Source organism: Orussus abietinus, unplaced genomic scaffold (genome assembly GCF_000612105.2).
Source record: "Orussus abietinus isolate OABI.00-Male unplaced genomic scaffold, Oabi_2.0 scaffold254, whole genome shotgun sequence".
Classification (NCBI taxonomy): domain Eukaryota; kingdom Metazoa; phylum Arthropoda; class Insecta; order Hymenoptera; family Orussidae; genus Orussus; species Orussus abietinus.
Genome location: NW_019394440.1, coordinates 93,054 through 114,723, shown reverse-complemented (window position 1 = coordinate 114,723; position 21,670 = coordinate 93,054). Strand labels below are relative to the sequence as shown.

Below are 21,670 nucleotides of genomic sequence, written 5' to 3'. Positions count from 1 at the left end.
GTCGCGTGATTGTTATGTGCTGTTCTCCGGTGGAGAACGCGGGCGGCTAATGCATTTACCACCAGTTACCTACCCTTTAGTGGCGGCGCAACTTGTTTCTGGTGGGGGTTCGCACACTCGCGATCACGGTTAGGTAATTTCATTATTTTCGAGGTTTTTGACGTATATTACGTAAATCAAGTAGTTTACCGGAGAAAACGTGGAAAACCAGGAGAAAACGTATCAAATATGGCGGACAAGACAGACGTAGGGCATGTAAAGTTCTAAATCCAGTAAGTTACGTCAGAAACAAAGAGAAATTCCCGGTAATTTATCGGTAATTTCTCCAAAGCCTTTTTCATCGAGAAATTATGAGAATTTGAATTTTTCAACAGAGCGAACGAGGGTTTCGATTAGCTATAGAGAAAGATCGTAGAGGGGAATTTCCGTTGTACGTTCTCCGTAGCCAATCAAAACCTTCCATTCGCTTCGTCGCAGAATGAAATATTAGTTCATTTGAAACAAATCGCATGGAATTTTCCGTGAAGTTATAAATACGTGAATATTTTTAACTGGAGGTAAATACGACCCTGTAATCAATATTTTCTAATAGTTATTATTACTCTTTAGCTTGAACTTTGAAGTTGATTGAAAAAAAAAACGTTATTTAAACGAAGAAACCTAAAGTATAAATAACAAAATTAACGTTCTCTTAAATTCTCAATGTTCCCGGTAACTTACGGTATGTTTCACAGTTACCTTCTCCAATTTAATGTTACCGAGAATTTTCGAACTCTAATTATACGTTGTAATATACGTGTATAAAACCACGTATATTACTTGACGTATTATACTTACCGAACCCCGATTTCGCTTAGAAATTTATGCCGAACTAGTTCACATGAATGGTCTCGCATTTTCACCATCAAAAACGTTCCGTAATACCGTCAGTTACTCATTTTTCACATTTTCGCTTAATTTGATTTATGTAATAGACCCCCTTGCGTCTAGGACCACACGTGACGTCTATTCAAGATGGAGGAATGTAGTTCTGCGCAGAGACGAGAATTGGTTCGAAGTTGGTATACCTTGTCCATTTTGCCGTGGAAAAACGGTATAAAGGACGTCTTGAATTCATCGGTAAGTGGTCGTATTAGGCCGTACCGACTTGATGAGATGGATCTTAATTAGATCGCGCGACTGTAAAATTGAACGATGAAGCGTATCGGCGAATTCTACGTGCCGAGACGAAGAAGGTGCACGGTTTAATGCATCGTTTTTGTATGTTTTGCACGAGCAATCTCGTGGCACAGCCTAGAATACAGAATACAGCATAATGGCAGCTTTGAAGACAGGTGGGCAAAATGCTCGCAAGAAAGTTCAGGTAAGGTCAATCATTCATAAAATTATTGAATGTCTGCCTTGTACAATCTTTCAAAAAGTTGTCTTCATCTTCGACGCTGGAAATCGTTATCATTGGCGCCTGATAATGGATATGCCACTTTGCCAAGGATTCATTGGCACCTTGTATCCCATTTAAATTAAATAATTTGAATAATTAGTACACTCTTTTACTATTAGAAATATTCTAAAAGAATGCCAAATACAGGTTAGTACCAGGTTTTTTAAAAAACGGTGAAGCTTGTGAATGTGAAACAAGTTTTAAATGTAGAAATTATAGATAAGATGCTTAAAGGTAATTGTTTATGAGGTAACGAAAGTACAGCATATAAATTAATAATTGTCATTACATCGTTAAGGTGTCCATGGTGATTAGAGACGAAGTCGAAAGAAGACATAGAGCAGGAGTGAATTCTTTACAATATGATCCAGTTTTGCATAGATTGTATTCCGCTGGCAGAGACAGTATAATTAGGATATGGAATTGTAAAAACATGAAGGATCCATGTATTCAGTCTATGGAACATCACACGGATTGGGTCAATGATATCGTTCTTTGCTGTGGTGGGAAGAATGGTAAGTCCTTCCAATGGTAGAGTATTAGATTTTTAATGAGAAGCATGAACTTATCGGGCGATCAAGATGATTACTGGTAACTGGCAATGGCATTGCGATATTATGCCTGTTATTTATTTTGAGAGTAAAGTACTAACTAGTATATTAATTTGTGAGGAGATATTATGTGACTCTGTGGTACAAATTTATTTTTGCTCATTGCAGTCATATCGGCTAGTTCGGACACTACGGTGAAAGTTTGGAATGCCCATAAAGGCTTCTGTATGTCTACACTGAGAACACATAGAGATTATGTGAAGGCATTAGCATATGCCAAGGACAGAGAACAAGTTGCCAGTGCCGGTCTGGATCGAGCAATATTTCTTTGGGATGTCAACACGTTAACGGCTCTGACAGCGAGTAATAATACAGTAACAAGTAAGACAGTTTTACGTTTCAAATACTAATTTGTATCCAAGGGATGAAATAATACATAGTTTAATTGCAGCTTCTTCTCTTACGGGAAACAAGGATTCGATATACAGTATGGCAATGAATCCACCTGGGACAATACTTGTGAGTGGTAGTACTGAAAAAGTATTACGGGTCTGGGATCCTCGGTCTAATACAAAACTCATGAAACTAAAAGGCCATGCCGATAATATTAAGGCTTTAGTACTAAGTAGAGACGGATCGCAGTGTTTGTCAGCTAGTTCCGATGGCACCATCAAGCTCTGGTCAATGGGCCAACAGTGGTGTATACAAACCATTAGAGTTCATACCGAGGGAGTTTGGGCATTATTGGTAATTAGAGACATTGCAAACAATGAAAAAAGGTTTTGATTTTTTAAATTATTTATAATTATTATTTTAGGCAACTGACACCTTTAGTCATGTCATATCAGGTGGTAGGGACAAAAGAGTGATTATGACTGAATTAAGAAATCCTGACCATTATACCGTGATCTGTGAAGAGAAAGCGCCAATATTGAAAATGGCTATGACTCCTGATCAGTCCAGTATTTGGGTGGCAACTAGTGAATCTACCATTAACAATTGGGTAATTATTTTATCTCTGATAACAAGAGACCTGAAGCAAGAAGTAACTAATGGTCCTGCTGTTCTCACAGACCATTAGTCAAAAGGATTGGCAATGCGGAGACTATTCTGTCGATTCTGTTACTGGTGGAGTTGCAAATATGACACCACGAAACACAGAGCCAGCACAGAGAATACTCGGAGGACCGGCAATAAGACATTGTCATGTCTTAAATGACAGGCGGCATGTATTAACCAAAGATACAGAAGACAACGTTGCACTTTACGACGTATTGAAAGCTTGTAAAGTGGAAGATCTTGGTCCTGTGGATTTTGATCAAGAAGTTAAGAAGAGAAATAAGATGGTATATGTTCCAAATTGGTTTAATGTGGATCTGAAAACAGGGGTCAGTATTTTTCAAGGTATTGATTGTAAATACTTCATCTTTTAGTAGTTGCACTTAATATTATTCTAATAATTTCAGATGCTGACTATACATTTAGGTCAAGACGAAAATGATTGCTTTTCGGCGTGGGTATCGGGAAAAGAAGCTGGTTTGGTAGATGACAATGGAGTAGATGAGAAAGGTACTGCATATTACTAACTTTCCTATGCACAAATTATGTAATTTAGATAAATTCACATCTGACATTGGTTTTTCAGTTAATTATGGTAATCTGTTATTGCAAGCCCTATTAGAAAAGTGGTGGAAGCCAGGAGGTATTAGTGATCTCGAGGGCAGTGGAAATAATGGAGAGGATGCAAATAGCATCAGAGAAGGGAAGAAGTATTTTTCCGTACCTGGTCATACCCCTGTTATTTTTAGGTAAGTCATTGATTTGATTTAATAAATAGTTTATGAATTTAATACAGTTACAATTAAATGTAACTTAGTTCAGTCGTGATAGTCATATCAGTGTCTACATATTTTATTCATAATTAAATTAGTTGGTGGGAACGTATTTTAAAGTATCGAGACTACGAGTGTTTTAATAATTATTTATTAATATCATATGTTATACAGTGAGGTTGGTGGCAGAACATTATACAGGTTGTTAGTTCGAGATGCAGCTGGCGAGACCGAACGTGTACTCTTAAACGAAACTGTTCCATCGTGGGTTGTAGACATCGTAGTGGATAAAAATTTACCTAAATTTATTAGAATACCATTCTTTCTCCTGCCACACTCTTCAACGGGTGTAAAGAGTTTAAAGAAGTGAGTGATATTGAATTGTTTTTCTATTTCAAATCTCCATAATACTTCAAACTCATCCATTTATTGCAGAGATCGACTTATAGCGAATGACTTTATTCAAGTGCGTAAAGTAGCTGAACATGTGTACGATAAGGTTCTTGGAGCTGGAAGTGATTCCGGTTCAGTAGCAGGAGGTGGTAACACAGTATCCGGTGGATCTCCTGCTGGTGAACGAACGAATAACGATTCGAACGCTGATAACTCTTCTTTGGCCGAAGAAAAAGTTGAGCTGTTGTGCAACGATCAGGTGTTGGATCCTTCCATGGATCTAAGAACGGTAACTTACATTCTCGTTACAGATATAAGGCACTTGGTATTTACATAGATTCCTGGCATCGACATTTAATCCTCTATTTTTTATTTAAAATCTTATAGGTGAAACACTTTATTTGGAAGAGTTCCGTCGATTTAACGCTTCACTATCGACCAATCAAATAGTTAGGATTCAGATTAGTGAATCGTGGTCCTCCGAAGTGTGCCTGGTTTTGCACTGCGACGAAGTAATCCGTGAGTTGGCCTGCTTTTTCTTCTGCTCGCCGAGCTATCAAGAGATTTGACGTACGGCGCGCTTTGCTCTTGCACTGCATACAACCAAAAACGAGTGGAGGCCCCTCGTCAAATACCTATTTTCGAATGTGTGATTTGTCAGAGGAAAGCACGGCAAAGGCAACCAAAACATGTTGGAGCGCTCGTAACTCAAGATAAATTAATCGAAAATTGAAAAAAAAAAAAGGAATCGAATATTGGCAAATGATAGAATGTGTCAAAGAACACACGTTCTACAGCCAGTTGTCACCTTCATCAAAGAAACATAACCATTGCAGTTAACATAGTACCTTAACGCGAAAGATGCATAACGAGTGGACTGTAAATAGTGCACAGTTATTTTTATTTGCCTATCATCCGTTTCTTGTCTTCCGACATTCAGAAACATCATTGTACGCGAAGTGAGAAGTACAAATACCACCGAGCATCCTATTCTGGTCTAGCGGTAATGTGCGGAGAAACTTTTGTTGCTTTCTGTGGTAGGGAGTTCTGATTACGCTTATTAGCTGACATCAAGTTAGGGCTCGAAATGGACTCCCGTCGTATCATATTTTCGGCGCGATCTTTGACTGTGCACTTGTCTTGTTACGCCGTGTACAAGCTCAGGCGAGGAATCTAAGAGAGAATGCGAATGATGTCAATTTATCTTTAATCAAACTGTACTATGAGAGCCAAATTAAGAGTAATCGTTTTCCTACCGGAAACCTTTGTAGGAAATGTAAGCAAGGACCTACATGTCTGTATTGGTGAGGACAAACTCAGTGTGTTGTATAAAGACGGTTCTCCAGAAGCGTTGTTACCAGATTTTTGCGAACTAACTGGAATCTCAAATATCTTAAATATCTGGTCATAAGCGGAATTCAAGAGTAATTATACTAAACGTGTTACAGATTCAATGAGATTTCACCTTAAGAGCTACAGGGGATACAGGTGACTAGATAAAGTTACGATAGTATATCTTATTCATTAGAGCCTATTATGTGTAAATATTGAAAACGGAGTACTCGTTGCTGAAGTAGATCATACATTTCCTTCCTATCATCAGACTTTTATCACTCGAGTTACGAAACGATTCATAACGCGACCGAGGTATCTTAACACATTCGCGACCGCTGACGTGAATTCACGTCTTTTCAAGTTCTACTCCTGGTTGCCGCTGACGTGAATTCACGTCATTTTAAATTCTACTCCTAATTGCCGCTGACGTGAATTCACGTCATTTTAAATTCTACTCCTGATTGCCGCTGACGTGAATTCACGTCATTTTAAATTCTACTCCTGATTGCCGCTGACGTGAATTCACGTCCATTACGATACACGATACAAGTTTGCGGCAACCAGTTTCAGAATTTCATTATTTTCCCCGGTACTAAGTATTTGAAACGGAAAAAGAATTTTGCTAGTCGCGAATGTGTTAACATCGGTATCTTCAATATCGCGACTAGAATGCAAACGAATCACGTTCGATGGCTTAGAGAAAGAGTTAATTATTTTTTAGGGACTTTTTGGTTATTAGTAACCCAATATTAAGAGTTATTAAGAAGCTCGAAAGTAATTGTCGATTCTATGAGAATAGCTACCAAAAGTGAGGATATTTATTATCAGTTAAGTTTGACTTATTCTTAGGTTTATGTGTGTATGTCAGTATCACGGCGTTGGATGTACGAAACTTTATTATACGAAGCTACTGTATGATATTTCTTTCCTGCTGTTTGAAAATCATTTGTCCGTGGGATTGTTGCGAAATGAAATGCTAGACGTGTACTGGTAGCGTTAATTACAAGTTAATCGTAATCTGCCAATATACGAGAGATGATGACGTGCCTGAGCTTAGATAATAAGACATAAGAGGGCATTCCGGTTAGCTGGTACACCGGCATTCGATTACGGCTAATTCTTTTGTAATTCACGACTGCATTAAGTTGCTGTAGGTGTACATTCTATTAGCTAGAGGGTGGTCAGAACAGTGCAGTCTTCGAGGCAGGAAAATGTTTAAGAAAACTCACTCGCACGTGAACGAAGAATTCAGAAGTCTCAATAGAAGCCCAGAAGGATACGGACGTTCGATGCTGGACAAATATTAGGTTGGGGAATAAGTTCGTAGCGTTTTTATAATAAAAGTCTTTGATAAACATTGGGGAATAAGTTCGTAGCGTTTTTATAATAAAAGTCTTTGATAAACACGCTACGAACTTATTCCCCAACCTAATAGTATGTTAGCCAACGGATGGCGGCGCTGTAATCATCTCTCCATCTCTCCTAATCTTATGGCGATACATAGCGATTGCATTCTTTCTTTATCTTACACCCAATACTTTCTATATGCGTCTCTCTTCCTCCCGTATGTGAGATATTGTTGGCTAACACGTGCGATCTCTCTTTTACTCCCCACTTCTGGTTTGTTAATCAACTTTTAGAACATCAAGCGCTAACATAGGTTCTAGGCTTCTATGGGACTTCTGAATTCTTTGACGTGAGACAATAGAACAGAATATGTAATAGATAATGTGATCGGATGGGCAAAACTCACGGCGAGTGCACTGCATTTTTTACGAATCTTTTGCGAGCCTATCGTCATGGTTATTAGTTTATCTTTAACAAGCCAAATGGAGTCGCGATTCTTTACCCAAGAGCTGTACAAATGAATATCAGTGTTATACAATTCCCGTCGAATTGCTTGGTAAGTAAGCGATGAATTGCACTTGGGTTTACATTTCCGATCAACCAATTTGCTTACACCGTTCTGAAATCGAAACGGATGTTATCAATCTAAGATACAATGAGGAAGTTTAGCTGATAATAGGACTGAACAGAACTGATGTCCTTACCGTCTCCGGGAGGGAAATGTAAGAAGTGGTGCCAAATTTTGTACTAATATCATATTCCTACAGTGCTGCGGTTCTTTTAAAGAAGTTGCAATATATAAAAAGAGAAATCGGTCTTTACGAGCACCTGTTAAGGTTAATCTTGGGAAAGAGAAGGGGAAAAAAAATATATATATACAGCATTTAAATTGTTTGTGATATGTTCATTTGTATGCACGTAATGACTGCAAAGAAGCGGCTATTTTTCTCTAGAGTGAATTATAAATTAGGAAGGATGTCGTTCAGTACGTTTCGCCGGCTGCCTTTGAAAAAAAAAAAGAAAATCTCTTACGTATATTACACTCTTCACGGTTGCAGTTTATTTCAAAGCAGATCTCGTGTATTTAAAATGATATCCGTGCCACTGATACTCCACGCTATGAATTTGTTTAATCGTACATAAAAAATATACGAAGAGACAGCTGGAAAAACACGAAAAGTCCTTAACGTGAAATACTTGGCACTTTATCTAAATAAAATGAAAATGGATTGTTATGCGCTGGATATTATAAATGTCTTTTCATGTTACGAATTTCCGCATGTCTATGAAAGTCCATTAGTTCACCTTGCCTACGCGTGCGGAATGGGGCGTTGATTGTTAACACAGTGAATATGTTAAAATCCAATCTCGGTAATTTTAAGCTGATGCGCTGCGAAGGGAGTAATTATACCATAAGAGTTAATCTAGTCAAACGTTTTAGAAATTACTACACACGGTATACAGGTATTGCGAGTATTATATTTTGCGCATCTCGCAAGGTATTCAGCATCGCCTCGGTAGAATCAATTTGTTCTAGAAATGATGAGGTCTCCTAATTCATAAGCCACTCTAGTTTTGTCTTCGTATATCGTAGCTAATGGAAGAACTCGTAGTTTATTTTCAAGTGGAAAGATCCTTTGAGTAACGCGACTTAGATACTTTCATATCACAGGGAAAATATCGTCAGTCTCATCGTATTCATTACCAAATTCCATATTGTCATGATAACGTTCCGAAGTATCAATATATACTATGAGTATTGAACAAATAACATTTGAATCAAATATATAATTTAATACGCAGAAATGGCTCTTTCATTTCGTACTCCTGTTATGCTCGGCTGTATGTACTCACTGTGCAGCACACAGATAATAAGTTAATGATTTAATATATCATTTTTTAGCAACCATTTGAAGAACCTCTTCTACGGCTTCTACAAACGATGGACACAATTGCGTCGGCGGTGGTGTAATTATATTTTCGTCCCCAGGGCGATACTTTCCAGTTTGTACCAAAAATCCTTTTATTCCAACAGCTTGTGCGCCACCGATATCATCTTTGACGTCCTGTGAATTAAAATTTCTATCAAACTCAGTTTTTAAGGGGGTCGTACTATGTGTCGGGGACGAAAAATCGATTTTTTTTTTGGCTAAATTACTTCCAAATCATCCCTACAATATGTCTGTAAAAGGATTTCACCGCATTCGAAGTCGCTAAGAAGTAATGGCCCTTTAAGGTGAGTCAAAATTATCTTTGCGTAATGCGTACTTGAACTTTCAAACGCGTTTTTCTCAAAACTACATTTTTCAAATTGGCTGCTAAGTTTCAGAAGAAACTACTGAACCGATTGCGCTCAAATTTGAATGACATGTTCAGTAGACACGTGGTTACAACTGGTACCAGAATCTTAGTGATATTTATCATAGTTTTTTTAGCTCGAGCTAAATTCATCGAAAAAAATACGAAAACTTCAAATTAATTTAAAAAAAACTGGCTGAATTTTTTAATTACAAATTTGTTGACTTCATTCTGGTACCAGATATAGCCACAGATCTATAGATTAATAAACAATTAATTTTTTTTATTTCAGATGAGGAGAACAGCAGGAATCGTGGCAGCCATTTCACTACTTTTTTTTTACAGCGGCCTCTTTCGAGAACTCTATACGCTAAAATAAACAATATTTTTGCTTAAAAAAAAAGGGTATAGTTTGTTTAAATACAAGTAAATATGTAGTAAATATTTCAAGTATGTGTAATTTAATGACCCACAAAAAAAAAAAAAAGCTGAAAAAAGCGGAAAAAACTGGCCGTCACATGGTACGACCCCCTTAAGCAAGAACTTCAACTACTTGGAAATCGTGAAACCCAGAATGGTTATATATTAATAAAGTATTTAAGAAACGAAATATAATTTGTCTGCTAATAGCAAACACATTATCAATGCAAAATCAAAGAAGTTTCTTACATCACCGATCATAACTGCTTCTTCCGGGGGTATGCCTCCCAATGCAGTATTGAAAAATTCCGGAGTTGGTTTTCCGATTACTTCTGATTTCACGTTTGCAGAATATTCGAGTCCTTTTACGAATGCACCTGGACCTAAAGCTAAACCATCTTGTCGTTTGTAATATCGCCCTTCGTGGACAGCGATAAGAGAGGCTCCATTAAGCAAAAGTCTGAAATTTGTATAAAGGAAGGAAGTTACACATCTTTCTAATGCAAATTGAAACCTCCTGGTAGTAATTTACCTAAATGCTTTGTTTAGTTCTTCGTAATTAAATTTGTCTGGTGCAAGGCCGACTACTACAGCATCGAAGGGCTCTGTCATTATTAAATCTTCAAAGTCTTCCATAGCAGCAGGATCGATTAGAAGATGTGGATTCAATTTTCGAGAAATAATCGCTTCTCTTGCCGCCGATAAAGAGCTGAATATTTCCTCTTTCTTGATTTCAAATCCTAGATTGATTAATCGACCGTGGAGAGACGTCTTCGATTCCTTAGTGGTGTTTGTCACGAATTTGATGTGCAGATCGGCACGTCGGAGCCTGCAAATGGAAATAAATGTATCCAATTTAAAACACGTTCATTACTTATGATTTGTTTTCTAATACGTGCATTTAAAGTTCGTCTACCTTTTACGGTTATCCTGGTAACGTAATTTGAAAATTGCGCGCGCTGACGCGGCACCTGCGCAGTCGGGTGACTGCGCGAATGCAGTATAAAAATTATACCATCTATCAGAGAGTTTGGCATTACCTATTTAAAGCTTCCACGGCGCCGGGGATTACCGTATTGTCGATATGCAAAGTTCCGCTGAGATCAATTAACACGGTCTTTATCTTGCTTGCCATTTTTGCGATTAAACAAATCGATGCGCCGTAGTTGCCGTATCAACCGAGTAATCTTGCGTCGACGTCAGCGCCACTGGCGTCGAGACTCGACACTAGGCCACGATATCCGGTATATATAGAACGTATGCAGGTGCCGTGCCTCCCATTTGGCTCTTTCCTGCGGTGCCCGTGAAACGTGAGTAATTGGTGTCCTTATATTCGGGTAGCAGAAATTCCGTCGCGCATGAAAATACATAAATTAACATTAAGTACATTTAACGTGTCCAGTGTCGTTCGCGATCTCTGCGCAGGGACTCGGCTCGGTAAATGTCCATCGCTCTGAGAAATTCGACACGTGAGCGACTACCGCGCGCCCTCGCGGCATCTGGAGATACTATGAGACGAAGGCGAAACGCAAGCCAGAGCCGCGCTCTTCCGGGAGGATGTCTTCATTGGTCTTCATTTTCGGAGCACCGCGCTCGCCGCGGAGTTCTTTTTCCGCTTAACCGCCGATCATGCTGCTCGTTGCGAGGCTCGCCTAGGCTTCCCGAGAGCTGAAGGAGAACTTCCCTGGATCGTCCGAGACGACGAGTGAGTACATTTCGTAAAAAGCGGCACTCTTGCGTGAGGATATCCGCCCCGTTATCGCCCCTCGGAAAAGCGCCTCGCGATGCGTTTGTTCCGTTCAAAGATGGCGTCCCTGTCTGTCTTCCCGCCCGGCGATTCGGCCGCTGTCCGGTCACGTTTTCCAGTGGGAAGGGCCGCCTACTTTCCTCGCTTCGCTCTGCAAATCGTATTTAACGTGTATCGACCACCCTGTCGCGTATCTATTACGTGATAATCTTATTTCAAGCGGTGTAATGGAATCCTGTTAATGTGCCGCGGTTAATTGGTATACAACCGCGAGCCTCCTGGAATTGTAGGAACGCCAGTCATCGGTAATGGTGCTCTCGTGGTACGTTATTTCGGTTATAGGTTGGAAGTTTCGAGACCTTGCTTTTAAAACATATTTTTTCCGACGTTATCGTTCTATTCGGTGCATGACTAGACGCCATTATTCCCTAACCAAGTCATTCCGCGTTTTGCAAATACAACTCGGAGTAAATATACATTGCTTACCTTTCCGATTGAAATGATCTTTTAGTATACGAGCAACGTGGGCGTCCCTTATTATTTTTATCGTGTTACTGGTTTGATCGGAGCTTTCACGTATTGTTACTCGGAGAGGGGTAAGAAGAACATTTTCAAGTTTTTTGTTTCCCGTTAGTAATTTAATCTGCTTTCGCGTCTTTGAGAATTAATAGATTTATTAATTTTGCGATATCGTTATATGTTAGGAACGTACCGTCGGTTGTATTACAATATGTATGATAATATGGTATGCAGTTAAAGTTATCGCAACTTCAAGGTTAAATGGTATAATAACCTTGTACATCGTAGGTACATTCTGAATGGACAACTTGATGGGTGTGTCAGAAATAGAAGCAATTTCAATGATCGAATCATCCAGAGCTTGTGAATTACCAGATGTTCCAGAGGTATTAGAGGTCTCCGAATCTACAGGTCTCAGTCCTCTTACATCTACCTTAGATCATACTCTCACCTTACAAGAGGATAATTTGTTACCTACGGAGGTCAATATGGGGATTGAAAATACCTGGTTAGTTTTTATCGATAATCTGCCGTATGATTTTATGAAATTTGAGTTTTGCAGGTTTCTTATTGACTGAATTTTATTTCATTGCATTTCGTAGGACAGAAGCGAATAGTTCTACGTCCGATTATGCTATTCCACTCCCACCACCACCAGGTTTGGATGATTTTGCAGATGTTGGAGCCGATCCAATGTGCGATTCCGGAAGCGGTATAGAGTACGGTGCTTTTCTTCCACCTGGATCTTTAGCATTGAATAATCTCTATACCGAGACTGGGGAGACTCAGGACGATTCTGTGATTGGTAAGATAAAAAGTTGAATGTTCCTAGTTGTTGAACTTTTGTTTGTGGAATATATAAGTAATTGTAAACATTGTCAAAAGTTTCTACTCCTGCTGGGGTTTGCGGGCTTCTCAACCTCGGGAACACGTGCTTCATGGCTGCTGGTTTGCAGTGTCTTACTGCCACACCGCCTGTTTTACGACACTTTTTAGAACTACGACAACGAGGAGAGAAATTACCACCTCCTGAATCATTGATGGCACATTTTAGTTCTCTCCTAAGTAAAATGTGGTCTGGTGAGTTTAGCGTAGTAAAACCAACAGAGTTCAAGCAAACTCTTGGTGCTTACCATTCACAGTTCAAGGACTATCGACAGGTAATTTTACATGGTCGTGTAATAATAAACGTATGTTCCTTTTGGTGTTGAATTGAAAAAATAATACATTGTTTGTTACAGCATGACTGCCAAGAGTTTCTTGCACTTTTGTTGGATTCTCTTCATGAACAAATGAATGTCGCCAAGTCACCGAAGAACTGCCATGTTGCATGTACTACTACTGCTGCCAATTCAATTAATGCAAACCGGAACGGTGCAAAGAATTCGGTTCTGGATGCTATAGTCACTGCCACTAGTAATTCCAATTCTAATTTAGAATTAATGGAAGTGTATGACAACTTACCATCACCGGAGTGTCCAAGTAGTCCAAATGTGACCATGGCTGGTTCACCTAGAGGTACGGTCAAAGATATATTTATTATATTTACTGCTCACTCTCGTAACGTGTGAATAGACATAGATTCTTATTGTTTAGACATAGATTCTCCTATGTGTGAGTTGGATAGTACGGCAAACTCACCTAGGAGATCATCCTTGAACGACGACGAGGAAACGCTTGATTCGGATGAAATAATAGATACTAAATCCATCTTCATTCATAACCGAATGCAAGAAGATACGGACACAACTTTTACTAGGCGTCCTTTGAGATTAGATAAGCTCATCGAACTTTCTAAAAATCCGACGCAATATCAAGGCTTATATGATATTCTCAAGGATGCTAAAACTAGCAATGCAAATTTCTTGGTAACTCCGCAAGAGTGCAATAACGAAATCCATTACGATTCTCAAAAGTTTCCTAAGGAGAACATTCGGAGAATGGCTCTCGATAACTCAAATTTAACAGAGAATCACGACTTTGACAATAAAAGCGTCAGTATAAAGAGGTTAAAAGAAGTCAATGTCCAGAAGAGCAATTGTAGCATCGATTGTCTATCGAGTGGTTCCGACACCGAATACGACAGTGGTTTAGAAAAGTGCAATGTAAAGAGGATGCGGCTCGAAGATCAAGAGAAGAACCACAGACGAGATGGATTGGGAACCAGTGGATCACAGTGCTCACGGATATTACAAAATTGTGAAAACGGTGCAATAGCTGCTCAAGAAGAAGTCGAGGCTGACAAACATTGGGCGAAACATCTCAAGTCCAACAGAAGTATCATCGTAGATACTTTCCAGGGTCAATTCAAGAGCACAGTTAGTAGTCGGTAACCTTAAATTGCTAGACAGCATACGGACGTGCTAGAATACGGAAGATAGAGATTCGAGACACGGAGTGTTGCTGTCAAGATAAAGTAATCGCTATCACGGATCTCTGACATCAAAGTAGCGGATATTCCTTCTCGTTCCGTAGAGTCCCGGAACAAGCCTCACGCCGCAAGACAAACCGGCTCTTAGCTTTAATAAATCGCAGAATTCTCGAGATTGGGTGTATATTATGTGCCTGGAATTGTTTTCAGGTCGTTTGTGCGGTGTGTAAGCACGTCTCTGTGACGTACGAGCCTTTCATGTACCTCTCGGTACCGTTGCCTCACGCGATGGAGAAACAGCTGAGCGTCACGTACATTCCTGCGAATAGCGACTCCCCTGTGAGATGTGTCGTGTCATTGAACAAACAGTCCAGAATTGGGAAGCTTAAGGAGGAAGTATTGAAGACTTTGGGGAAGGAGAACGTGGCCACGGCCAACGTGGCAATGGCCGAAGTACTGGAAAACCACATAGCAAGAATATTGGTAAGCGAAGCCTATTCGAGTCCGAATTTAATCCCATCTCGGAGGGTGAAGAAGGTGGCGTACCTATCAGCGTCGGTAGCCGCCGATACTGCCCTCCAAGATTAATCGCATTAGGAGAACATTCTCGCAACCTGAAGATTCGTTGCGAGGCTACATCCTATCGCACAAACCTTATACCATATACATACGAGGTGGATGATAATTGTTCTTTCTTCCCTCTTAAGGACGACAACTCTCTCTTGAGGTACGTCGATGACACGAATCGCTCAATTTACGCGTTCGAATTGATGGAACCTCCCGATCCGTACACGTCGATCTCCGATGGAGGAGGCGATCGCGTCCCAGAGACGGAGCCCTGTCAGAACGGGACGTCGACGGGGGAAGAGATCGGCCCCTGTACCATATGCCTGGAGGAATTGGACGGAGATCTGAAGAAACACGGAGGCAATAACTGTAACTTCATCATGTGCGATCCCTGCATCGAGGTGAGTGCCCCTTCGCTGTCGTTAAAGTAGTTAGCTTTTGCTTTCCCTAGACGATCATCCGGGGAATTATTTACAAGGCACGGAACGACAGGCCGATCCAATGAGCTTTTAAGTCGGTCGATAGTAATGCCGTCGCTGATAATCGAATTCGTCGACACACCCGATGATGATACCGGCAGCGTCAATCTTGCAGTAGGGGTGCACAGGCGAGGCACTCGGTTGCCACTAAGTTTCACCTCGGGAAGGTCTGAGAACAGGTCATCTAACGCTCTAGCCGGGCGGTACCGTAGAGGTACGCGCGGGAACCAGAAAAAGCTCGACGCCAGTCCTAGCCGGGGAAGCTTGTTCGCAAGCCGAGGTGGCTCGTCGTCGAGGTGGAAACCCGCGTGGCCCGCTCGTTTAGTCCAATCTGCAAGCCATGCCTCAGGCGTGGAACTCAATTCAGACTAGTCTGACGCTGCCGTCCTACTGAGGGTCTCGAAGTCGTAAATAGAAAAGAATCGAATCCTCTACCGTTTACTCAGACAATGCATATCGTCACTGTGGTACTTTTTTAAATTTCCCGAAGGTTTCCCGGCTCGCCGGCATTCCCCGGATAGATCGACAGCTACCTCTGCTCCACCAGCAAGATCGTCTTTCGTTCTGCTTGGAGTTTGAAGCGTATGTAGCGAGCGGGTGAGGGGATCTGTTTACGTTAATTCGTTAGCTATTTATAGTTTGTTTCACAAATTTCTTTCAATTATTTCCGGTTACGTTTGCATATCCACAACGACCGTAGAGTCGAGCAACCGACTCGAGAGTAACGACTCTTTCGTTGGCACCAGTTCGACGTCCCCGGGGTCCGATATTTGTGAAATAAGCTAAAGTGAAAACTGAGAGAGCAGTGCATATTACCCAACAGAACTACTTCAAGAACCAAACGGATCCTCAAATGTGCCCAGTGTGTTCTACGTGCGTGACGGCGTCGTCCTTCGCCAAGATCGATCAGACCGGTCGACCCAGGCCAGCGGTGAGGATACTCAACGTCCCGCTCTTGTTAAGGCACGACACCAACGAGGCGACCAACAACAGAAAAGGCACCAAGATCTTCGGTTACCCCTACTTGGTCAAGTTGCCATCCAGAGTCAATGCGAGAGACCTCTACGGTATCGTCGAGAAGGTAGTGCCACAGGAAGGCAGCTACACCGTTCACTTCGTCGACGGACAGGTAGTTCCACGTAGTCACCGGAGCTAGGTTCTATCTGGTAGACCTGGCTTTGACTAATTACTGTAAGTTCCTACAAGTCTGGAGTTTTAGATGGGGCCAAGCGTCTCATTTAATCACTCGACTTTGGAGAGTGTATTGGAATCGGGCGTCTTATTCCAGATTAATGTCTTCGGGATCTTTTCGTCGTTTATAATGGATGGATAACGTTTATTTAGTCGCCAACGTGATACTTTTGGTTTAAACGATTATAGATATCAACTGTAGGGAGTCGTAACGGCCATCTCCCATATCTTGTGGAGGCGTGCATTTGAACTGTTAGAAAGTTTTTACAATACTTTGGTGATGTTCTTTCGTATAGACGTAGACGCGTACATTCTTTGCGTGGGATGAAATATCGAGAAGTGTTTATAATGGATGGATAACGTTTATTTGGTCGCCAACGTGATACTTTTGGTTTAAACGATTATAGATATCAACTGTAGGGAGTCATAACGGCCATCTCCCATATCTTGTGGAGGCGTGCATTTGAACTGTTAGTTTTTACAATACTTTGGTGACATTCTTTCGTATAGACGTAGACGCGTACATTCTTTGCGTAGGATGAAATATCGAGAAGCGTTTATAATGGATGGATAACGTTTATTTGGTCGCCAACGTGATACTTTTGGTTTAAACGATTATAGATGTCAAATGTAGGGAGTCGTAACGGCCATCTCCCATATCTTGTGGAGGCGTGCATTTAAACTGTTAGAAAGTTTTTACAATACTTTGGTGACATTCTTTCGTATAGACGTAGACGCGTTACATTCTTTGCGTAGGATGAAATATCGAGAAGTGTTTCTTGTTTACAGGGTCACCGGTGCTCGCGATGTATGTTTACTACACACTGTACAGGATGTAGAGTGCCGGAAAGTGGTATGGTGGCGCTGCAAAATGGCGATAACTTGGCGGTTCGATACACCGAGAACGTGCCCAAAATTGTGCAGCCGATCGACCATGTTAGCGTGAGCAAACAGCGGCCGCCTCATCCTCTCTCCCTCTACGATTGTTTGCAAGCATTTAGTCAAAGGTAACTTCTTTACTGACCGTTTAAGGTGAAGGGAAATACGCCGAGAAACTTGATCGACGACGATAAAGAAGATTTTTCTAAATACCTACGTTGCCGACGTTCGTTCTTATATTGACTTTTGGGTCGAATTATATTGGGTAGTGTCCTAAATGGCATACTCCACCTGTCGTTTTCGTACAATAATTATAAAGAAATCGAAGTAAAACTCCAGAAATCCTCTGGATTCATGCTTTCTGGGGCCCTAATTGGCTGCAGAGGGACCCCCTGCGCCATCTGTGATTTCCAGATCAATTAAATTTTCACTCCGAGACCTCGTATTTCTATCGTTTTGGTATAGAAGCGAATAAAACACTTTTTTCGCCTTTATCCCGTTCAAATGTGAGTTTATCGATACCCAAAGTGTGCTAAATTGTCGTAAAATTGTCCCGACCCTTTCGATTCTCATATCAGAGCCTTCGATAATTGTAGATTGATCGAAATATGAGAGGCCGACGCCACTTTGGTTCTGGTCTGGGCTAAGTTAAGAAATTTTTGTCCGAAAATCCAAACTTTGAATGTGACAGGACAATTCTTAGATGATCACGGGTCATGTGTCAAAGTTACGGACAGTTTTGTCCAATACCCTTAAAAAAAAGTGTTGTTTTCAAATTGACTGATTTGAAGGGGGTTTCACTTCACCTTAATAAATGGATCCTTGGCCCTCGAAGCCAAGGATTTAAATAGGAAGAAAAGTTTACAAGATAAACACCATAAAATTGTCCTTAATCATTTGTAACTCATTTTCTTTCAAGTCAAGACAAACTGGTATAACGAGTAACTCACAAGTGTTAACCCCCTTGTATTAACGAAAACTCTAAATTTATAAACAAACTAGGAAGAAGTAATACACAATTAAATTGAAATAGATTTAAGTTTACATTAACAATTAAATAGAACTAGATTAAGAACAAATAATACACAATTAAATTGAAATAGATTTAAGCATGCCGGAAAAATCAAGTAAGACTTAAAAGTATCGATATACGGGTATGTAACTTTAAAGCCGTTGCTGTAGAGGGTTAAAATTACAAGTTTAAGATTATAATCCAATTACAGATACGTTTAATGTTTAAAATATCTTTTCCGGATTTTAAATTTCTGGGCAATTTGAAGAACGTAAAGAGTAACGATTCGAAGATCCTTCATTCCATGTCGTCCTTGTTTCAGTGAGACATTAGATGAGCACAATCCATGGTTCTGTCCCAAGTGCGAGCGTAATCAGTGCGCCACGAAAACGCTGACCGTCCACCGATACCCTAAGTTCCTGATAGTCTACCTCAAAAGGTACGGAGCGAGCCACGACACTTGCAAACCTTGACGGAGGAACATGCCTCGAAGTTGAGAATCACGCTTACGCCTTTCTTTGCCGTAGATTCGTATTCTACGAATGCGTCAGCATGAAACTAGACGACAAGGTTACCTTCCCCCTGGTTGGCCTCAGCGTGGGACGACACCTCTACGATCTCTACGCCTGCGTGTGCCATTTTGGAGGTGAGTCAATCTTAAAGTGCATCGAGTCCGCTGCAGCCTAGATTTTACCTTTCTGCCGACGATCGCTACCAAGTGTCGTTCTTGGTTTATCGCTTCCCCTAAGATACATACCTCTTGGTAAACCGAGGTTTCCACCTAGAAGAGCGCGAATGCGTTACTCCGAAGACACTTATCGAACCGGCGAGTTCCGCCGTTATCGAAATGGGTCAACGGTAAAGGTTAACACGGAAGTAAATGTATCGTTCTACGTTTGAACCTCGCGTAACATTATGTAGAAAGGTATTTTCTTGCCTGCAGGTGTTTCAGCGGGGCACTACACGGCGTACGCGAAAAACCCGCGGACCGACGTCTGGTATTATTACAACGACGAAGTAACTAGCAGGCAGAAACCTCAGGAGGAGGATTTCAGCAACGCTTACATTCTCTTCTACAGTCGGCAAGGGACCAACCTGAAACCGTGCAACATATAACCTGTGAGACCCTCGTCGGGGTGTTCGAAAGCCCTGGGAATGTTCGAGGCGATGCCGGAGCAAGAGCTACGCGGATCGGTCGATGCTCCGATATCGCGAGGAATACGTTAACTCCCTCCTGGAGAGCTCGGTCTCGTTTCACCGGGGTCGGCGGTCTATGTGGGAAACGTATATGTCTTCTGGAAATTACTTAATTTCGCGGTGATGCGTCGCTTAACAGGGATTGCATTTACGTAGGCGGCTCCTCCGTTCCTATTATTTCTCTCTGACGAGCTCTACTCAGTGGGGACATTTCCTATGCAAGATGCGGTTCGAACAGCTAACCCGTGACTATTCTATTTGCTTATCGTATGAACGTGGTCTACGTAGACGACGAACGGAAGGTCGAACTCTGGCGTAGCGTGGCCTGGCAAACGGCTCGTATCAATGTATCGTTCCTTGCCTCATGTACAATGGCGGACACGAATGCCTCCTCTGCAGATACTACATCGCCTGTGTAGGATGGGAGGGCATTGATGTCTCCCGGTGTACATTGGAGGACATGAATGCCTTACCTGCAGATATACCATTGTCAATGCACAACGGGAAGGCATTCGTGTTCACCAGGGTACCGAGGAGCTTCCTTTGAGTCGGATTATAAGGACGAACAAGGGAGGACATTTTCCCTGTGTTTGAACTAAGGATGAGTGGGTGACTAGTCTAGACGAAGGGGGAGTCTAGCTCGGATCGCTCGTCTGGTGGTTCAGGTCTCGGGATGGGAGGAGACACACTACTATCGGAAATGTCAAATCGTATATCGATTTTGTACTATAGTTCAATATAGATTCGATAATCTTAAATAAACGTAATTTATTAGAAAATAAAAGCAAACCATTAAACAACGCCATGTTATCTTTGTCCTCTTGTTCAGTAGCTTGTTTGATAGGTTGCTTTAATCCTAACTTGAACCGTTCCAGGGCTCGGAATGATATTGAATAGATTTTGGATAGATTTGATATTGAATAGACATTTGGAAAGTCGGTGATTAGAGATGAGAAACGACGTAATGGTATACATAGATTTTATCTTATATATTTAAATGGAGGTTTTGAATATATATATTGCGTAAATCAGCTGCTTTCATTGCGGCTAAGAGGGTAAATTTATTCATTTATTCAGCATTCATTGATTAAGGTGAAGTGAAACACGTCGATAAACTTAATCGACGTTGATAGAGAAGATTTTTCTAAATACCTACGTTGCCGACGTTTGTTTTTATATTGACATTTGTGTCGAATTATATTGGGTATTGCATTAAGTGTTATTGCATTAAGTGCATTAAGTAATTCCAACTGTTGTTTTCGTACAATAACTATAAAGAAATCGAAGTACAACTCAGAAATTCTCTGGATTCATGCTTTCTGGGGCCCTAATTGGCTGCAGAGGGACCCCCTGCGCCATCTGTGATTTCTAGGGCAATTAAATTTACACTCCGAGAGCTTATATTTCCATTGCTTTGGCATAGAAGTTTAGCATAACCATCGTTTTTGCATAGAAGCGCATAAAACACATTTTTTACATTTATCCCGTTCAAATACGAGTTTATCGATTACCAGAGTGTTCTAAATTGTCGTAAAATTGTCCTGACCCTTGTGTTTCTCATACTGGAGCCTTCGATAATTGTATATTAATCGAAATACAAGAGTTCGACCGCATTTTGCTTCTGGTCTGGGCAAAGTTAAGAAATATATTCCAAAAATCCAAATTTTGAAACTCAGGACAATTCTTATATGATCACGAGTCATGTGTCAAAGTTTCGGACAGTTTGATCCAATACCCTTAAAAAAAAGTGTTATTTGAATCGACTGATATGAAAGGGGTTTCACTTCACCTTAAGGTTTCGCAAATGACGTTGAAATATCAAGTCACCGATAGTTCTTGGATAGGGAAATAATTGCAAGACCTTTTTAGGTTTTCCTCAATAATACTCAGGGGGGTTGGCTTTACCGATTATTTATTAAATTATTTGCGTCGTACTCTTATTACAAGAAATGCATCTTAACAAACACACATTAATATACATAATTATTGTAGTCGTTACAATCTACGTCGTAGGTTAGCTTCGTCGACGTCATTTGAAGTGTCCTGCACGTGCAATCGAGCGTACTTTGTGCTTCAAGCACGGCGATGCAT

General features: G+C 40.8%; 3 protein-coding genes across 9 annotated transcripts; 2 read left to right on the top strand and 1 right to left on the bottom strand.

Moving 5' to 3' along the window:
- The first annotated feature begins 1,053 nt into the window (after window positions 1-1,053).
- Window positions 1,054-5,986, top strand: LOC105702251 (WD repeat-containing protein 48). The gene is made up of 11 exons (XM_012429670.2): window positions 1,054-1,363; window positions 1,740-1,956; window positions 2,161-2,373; window positions 2,444-2,739; window positions 2,810-2,995; window positions 3,066-3,380; window positions 3,459-3,561; window positions 3,638-3,800; window positions 3,999-4,190; window positions 4,260-4,506; window positions 4,605-5,986. Exons 1-11 carry the CDS (start codon window positions 1,316-1,318, stop codon window positions 4,665-4,667), a joined length of 2,043 nt encoding a protein of 680 aa, XP_012285093.1. The 5' UTR covers window positions 1,054-1,315; the 3' UTR covers window positions 4,668-5,986.
- Window positions 5,987-7,149: 1,163 nt separating this feature from the next.
- LOC105702249 (haloacid dehalogenase-like hydrolase domain-containing protein 2) lies at window positions 7,150-11,028 on the bottom strand. The gene is made up of 5 exons (XM_012429666.2): window positions 11,005-11,028; window positions 10,658-10,909; window positions 10,150-10,446; window positions 9,867-10,077; window positions 7,150-8,965 (listed from the first exon to the last, which is right to left on the bottom strand). Exons 2-5 carry the CDS (start codon window positions 10,750-10,752, stop codon window positions 8,792-8,794), a joined length of 777 nt encoding a protein of 258 aa, XP_012285089.1. The 5' UTR covers window positions 10,753-10,909; window positions 11,005-11,028; the 3' UTR covers window positions 7,150-8,791.
- LOC105702247 lies at window positions 10,897-20,379 on the top strand. Of its 7 annotated transcripts, none has more exons than XM_012429663.2 (14): window positions 10,897-10,927; window positions 11,020-11,322; window positions 12,172-12,391; window positions 12,486-12,688; window positions 12,769-13,043; window positions 13,125-13,401; window positions 13,480-14,201; window positions 14,465-14,737; window positions 14,962-15,222; window positions 16,124-16,429; window positions 17,281-17,498; window positions 18,705-18,821; window positions 18,910-19,028; window positions 19,326-20,379. In XM_012429663.2, exons 3-14 carry the CDS (start codon window positions 12,183-12,185, stop codon window positions 19,496-19,498), a joined length of 3,153 nt encoding a protein of 1,050 aa, XP_012285086.1. In that variant the 5' UTR covers window positions 10,897-10,927; window positions 11,020-11,322; window positions 12,172-12,182; the 3' UTR covers window positions 19,499-20,379. The 7 variants fall into 7 exon arrangements, with proteins under 7 accessions (XP_012285086.1, XP_023288140.1, XP_023288139.1 ...); XM_012429662.2 differs by lacking the exons at window positions 10,897-10,927; window positions 11,020-11,322 and adding exons at window positions 11,457-11,686; window positions 11,876-11,960; XM_012429661.2 differs by lacking the exons at window positions 10,897-10,927; window positions 11,020-11,322 and adding an exon at window positions 11,457-11,686.
- The last annotated feature ends 1,291 nt before the right edge of the window (window positions 20,380-21,670 follow it).

Bases quoted from the DNA above. Each gene is read 5' to 3' on its own strand.
- LOC105702251 (XM_012429670.2), top strand. From the start codon at position 1,316: ATGGCAGCTTTGAAGACAGGTGGGCAAAATGCTCGCAAGAAAGTTCAG. The intron at 2,996-3,065 runs GTAATTATTTTA...CTGTTCTCACAG, and splicing joins AATCTACCATTAACAATTGG to ACCATTAGTCAAAAGGATTG. The intron at 4,191-4,259 runs GTGAGTGATATT...CATTTATTGCAG, and splicing joins GGTGTAAAGAGTTTAAAGAA to AGATCGACTTATAGCGAATG.
- LOC105702247 (XM_012429663.2), top strand. From the start codon at position 12,183: ATGGACAACTTGATGGGTGTGTCAGAAATAGAAGCAATTTCAATGATC. The intron at 13,044-13,124 runs GTAATTTTACAT...TGTTTGTTACAG, and splicing joins AGTTCAAGGACTATCGACAG to CATGACTGCCAAGAGTTTCT. The intron at 18,822-18,909 runs GTACGGAGCGAG...TCTTTGCCGTAG, and splicing joins CTGATAGTCTACCTCAAAAG to ATTCGTATTCTACGAATGCG.
- LOC105702249 (XM_012429666.2), bottom strand. From the start codon at position 10,752: ATGGCAAGCAAGATAAAGACCGTGTTAATTGATCTCAGCGGAACTTTG. The intron at 10,447-10,657 runs GTAATGCCAAAC...TTCCATTTGCAG, and splicing joins GCCGTGGAAGCTTTAAATAG to GCTCCGACGTGCCGATCTGC. The intron at 10,078-10,149 runs GTAAATTACTAC...TACAAATTTCAG, and splicing joins GAACTAAACAAAGCATTTAG to ACTTTTGCTTAATGGAGCCT.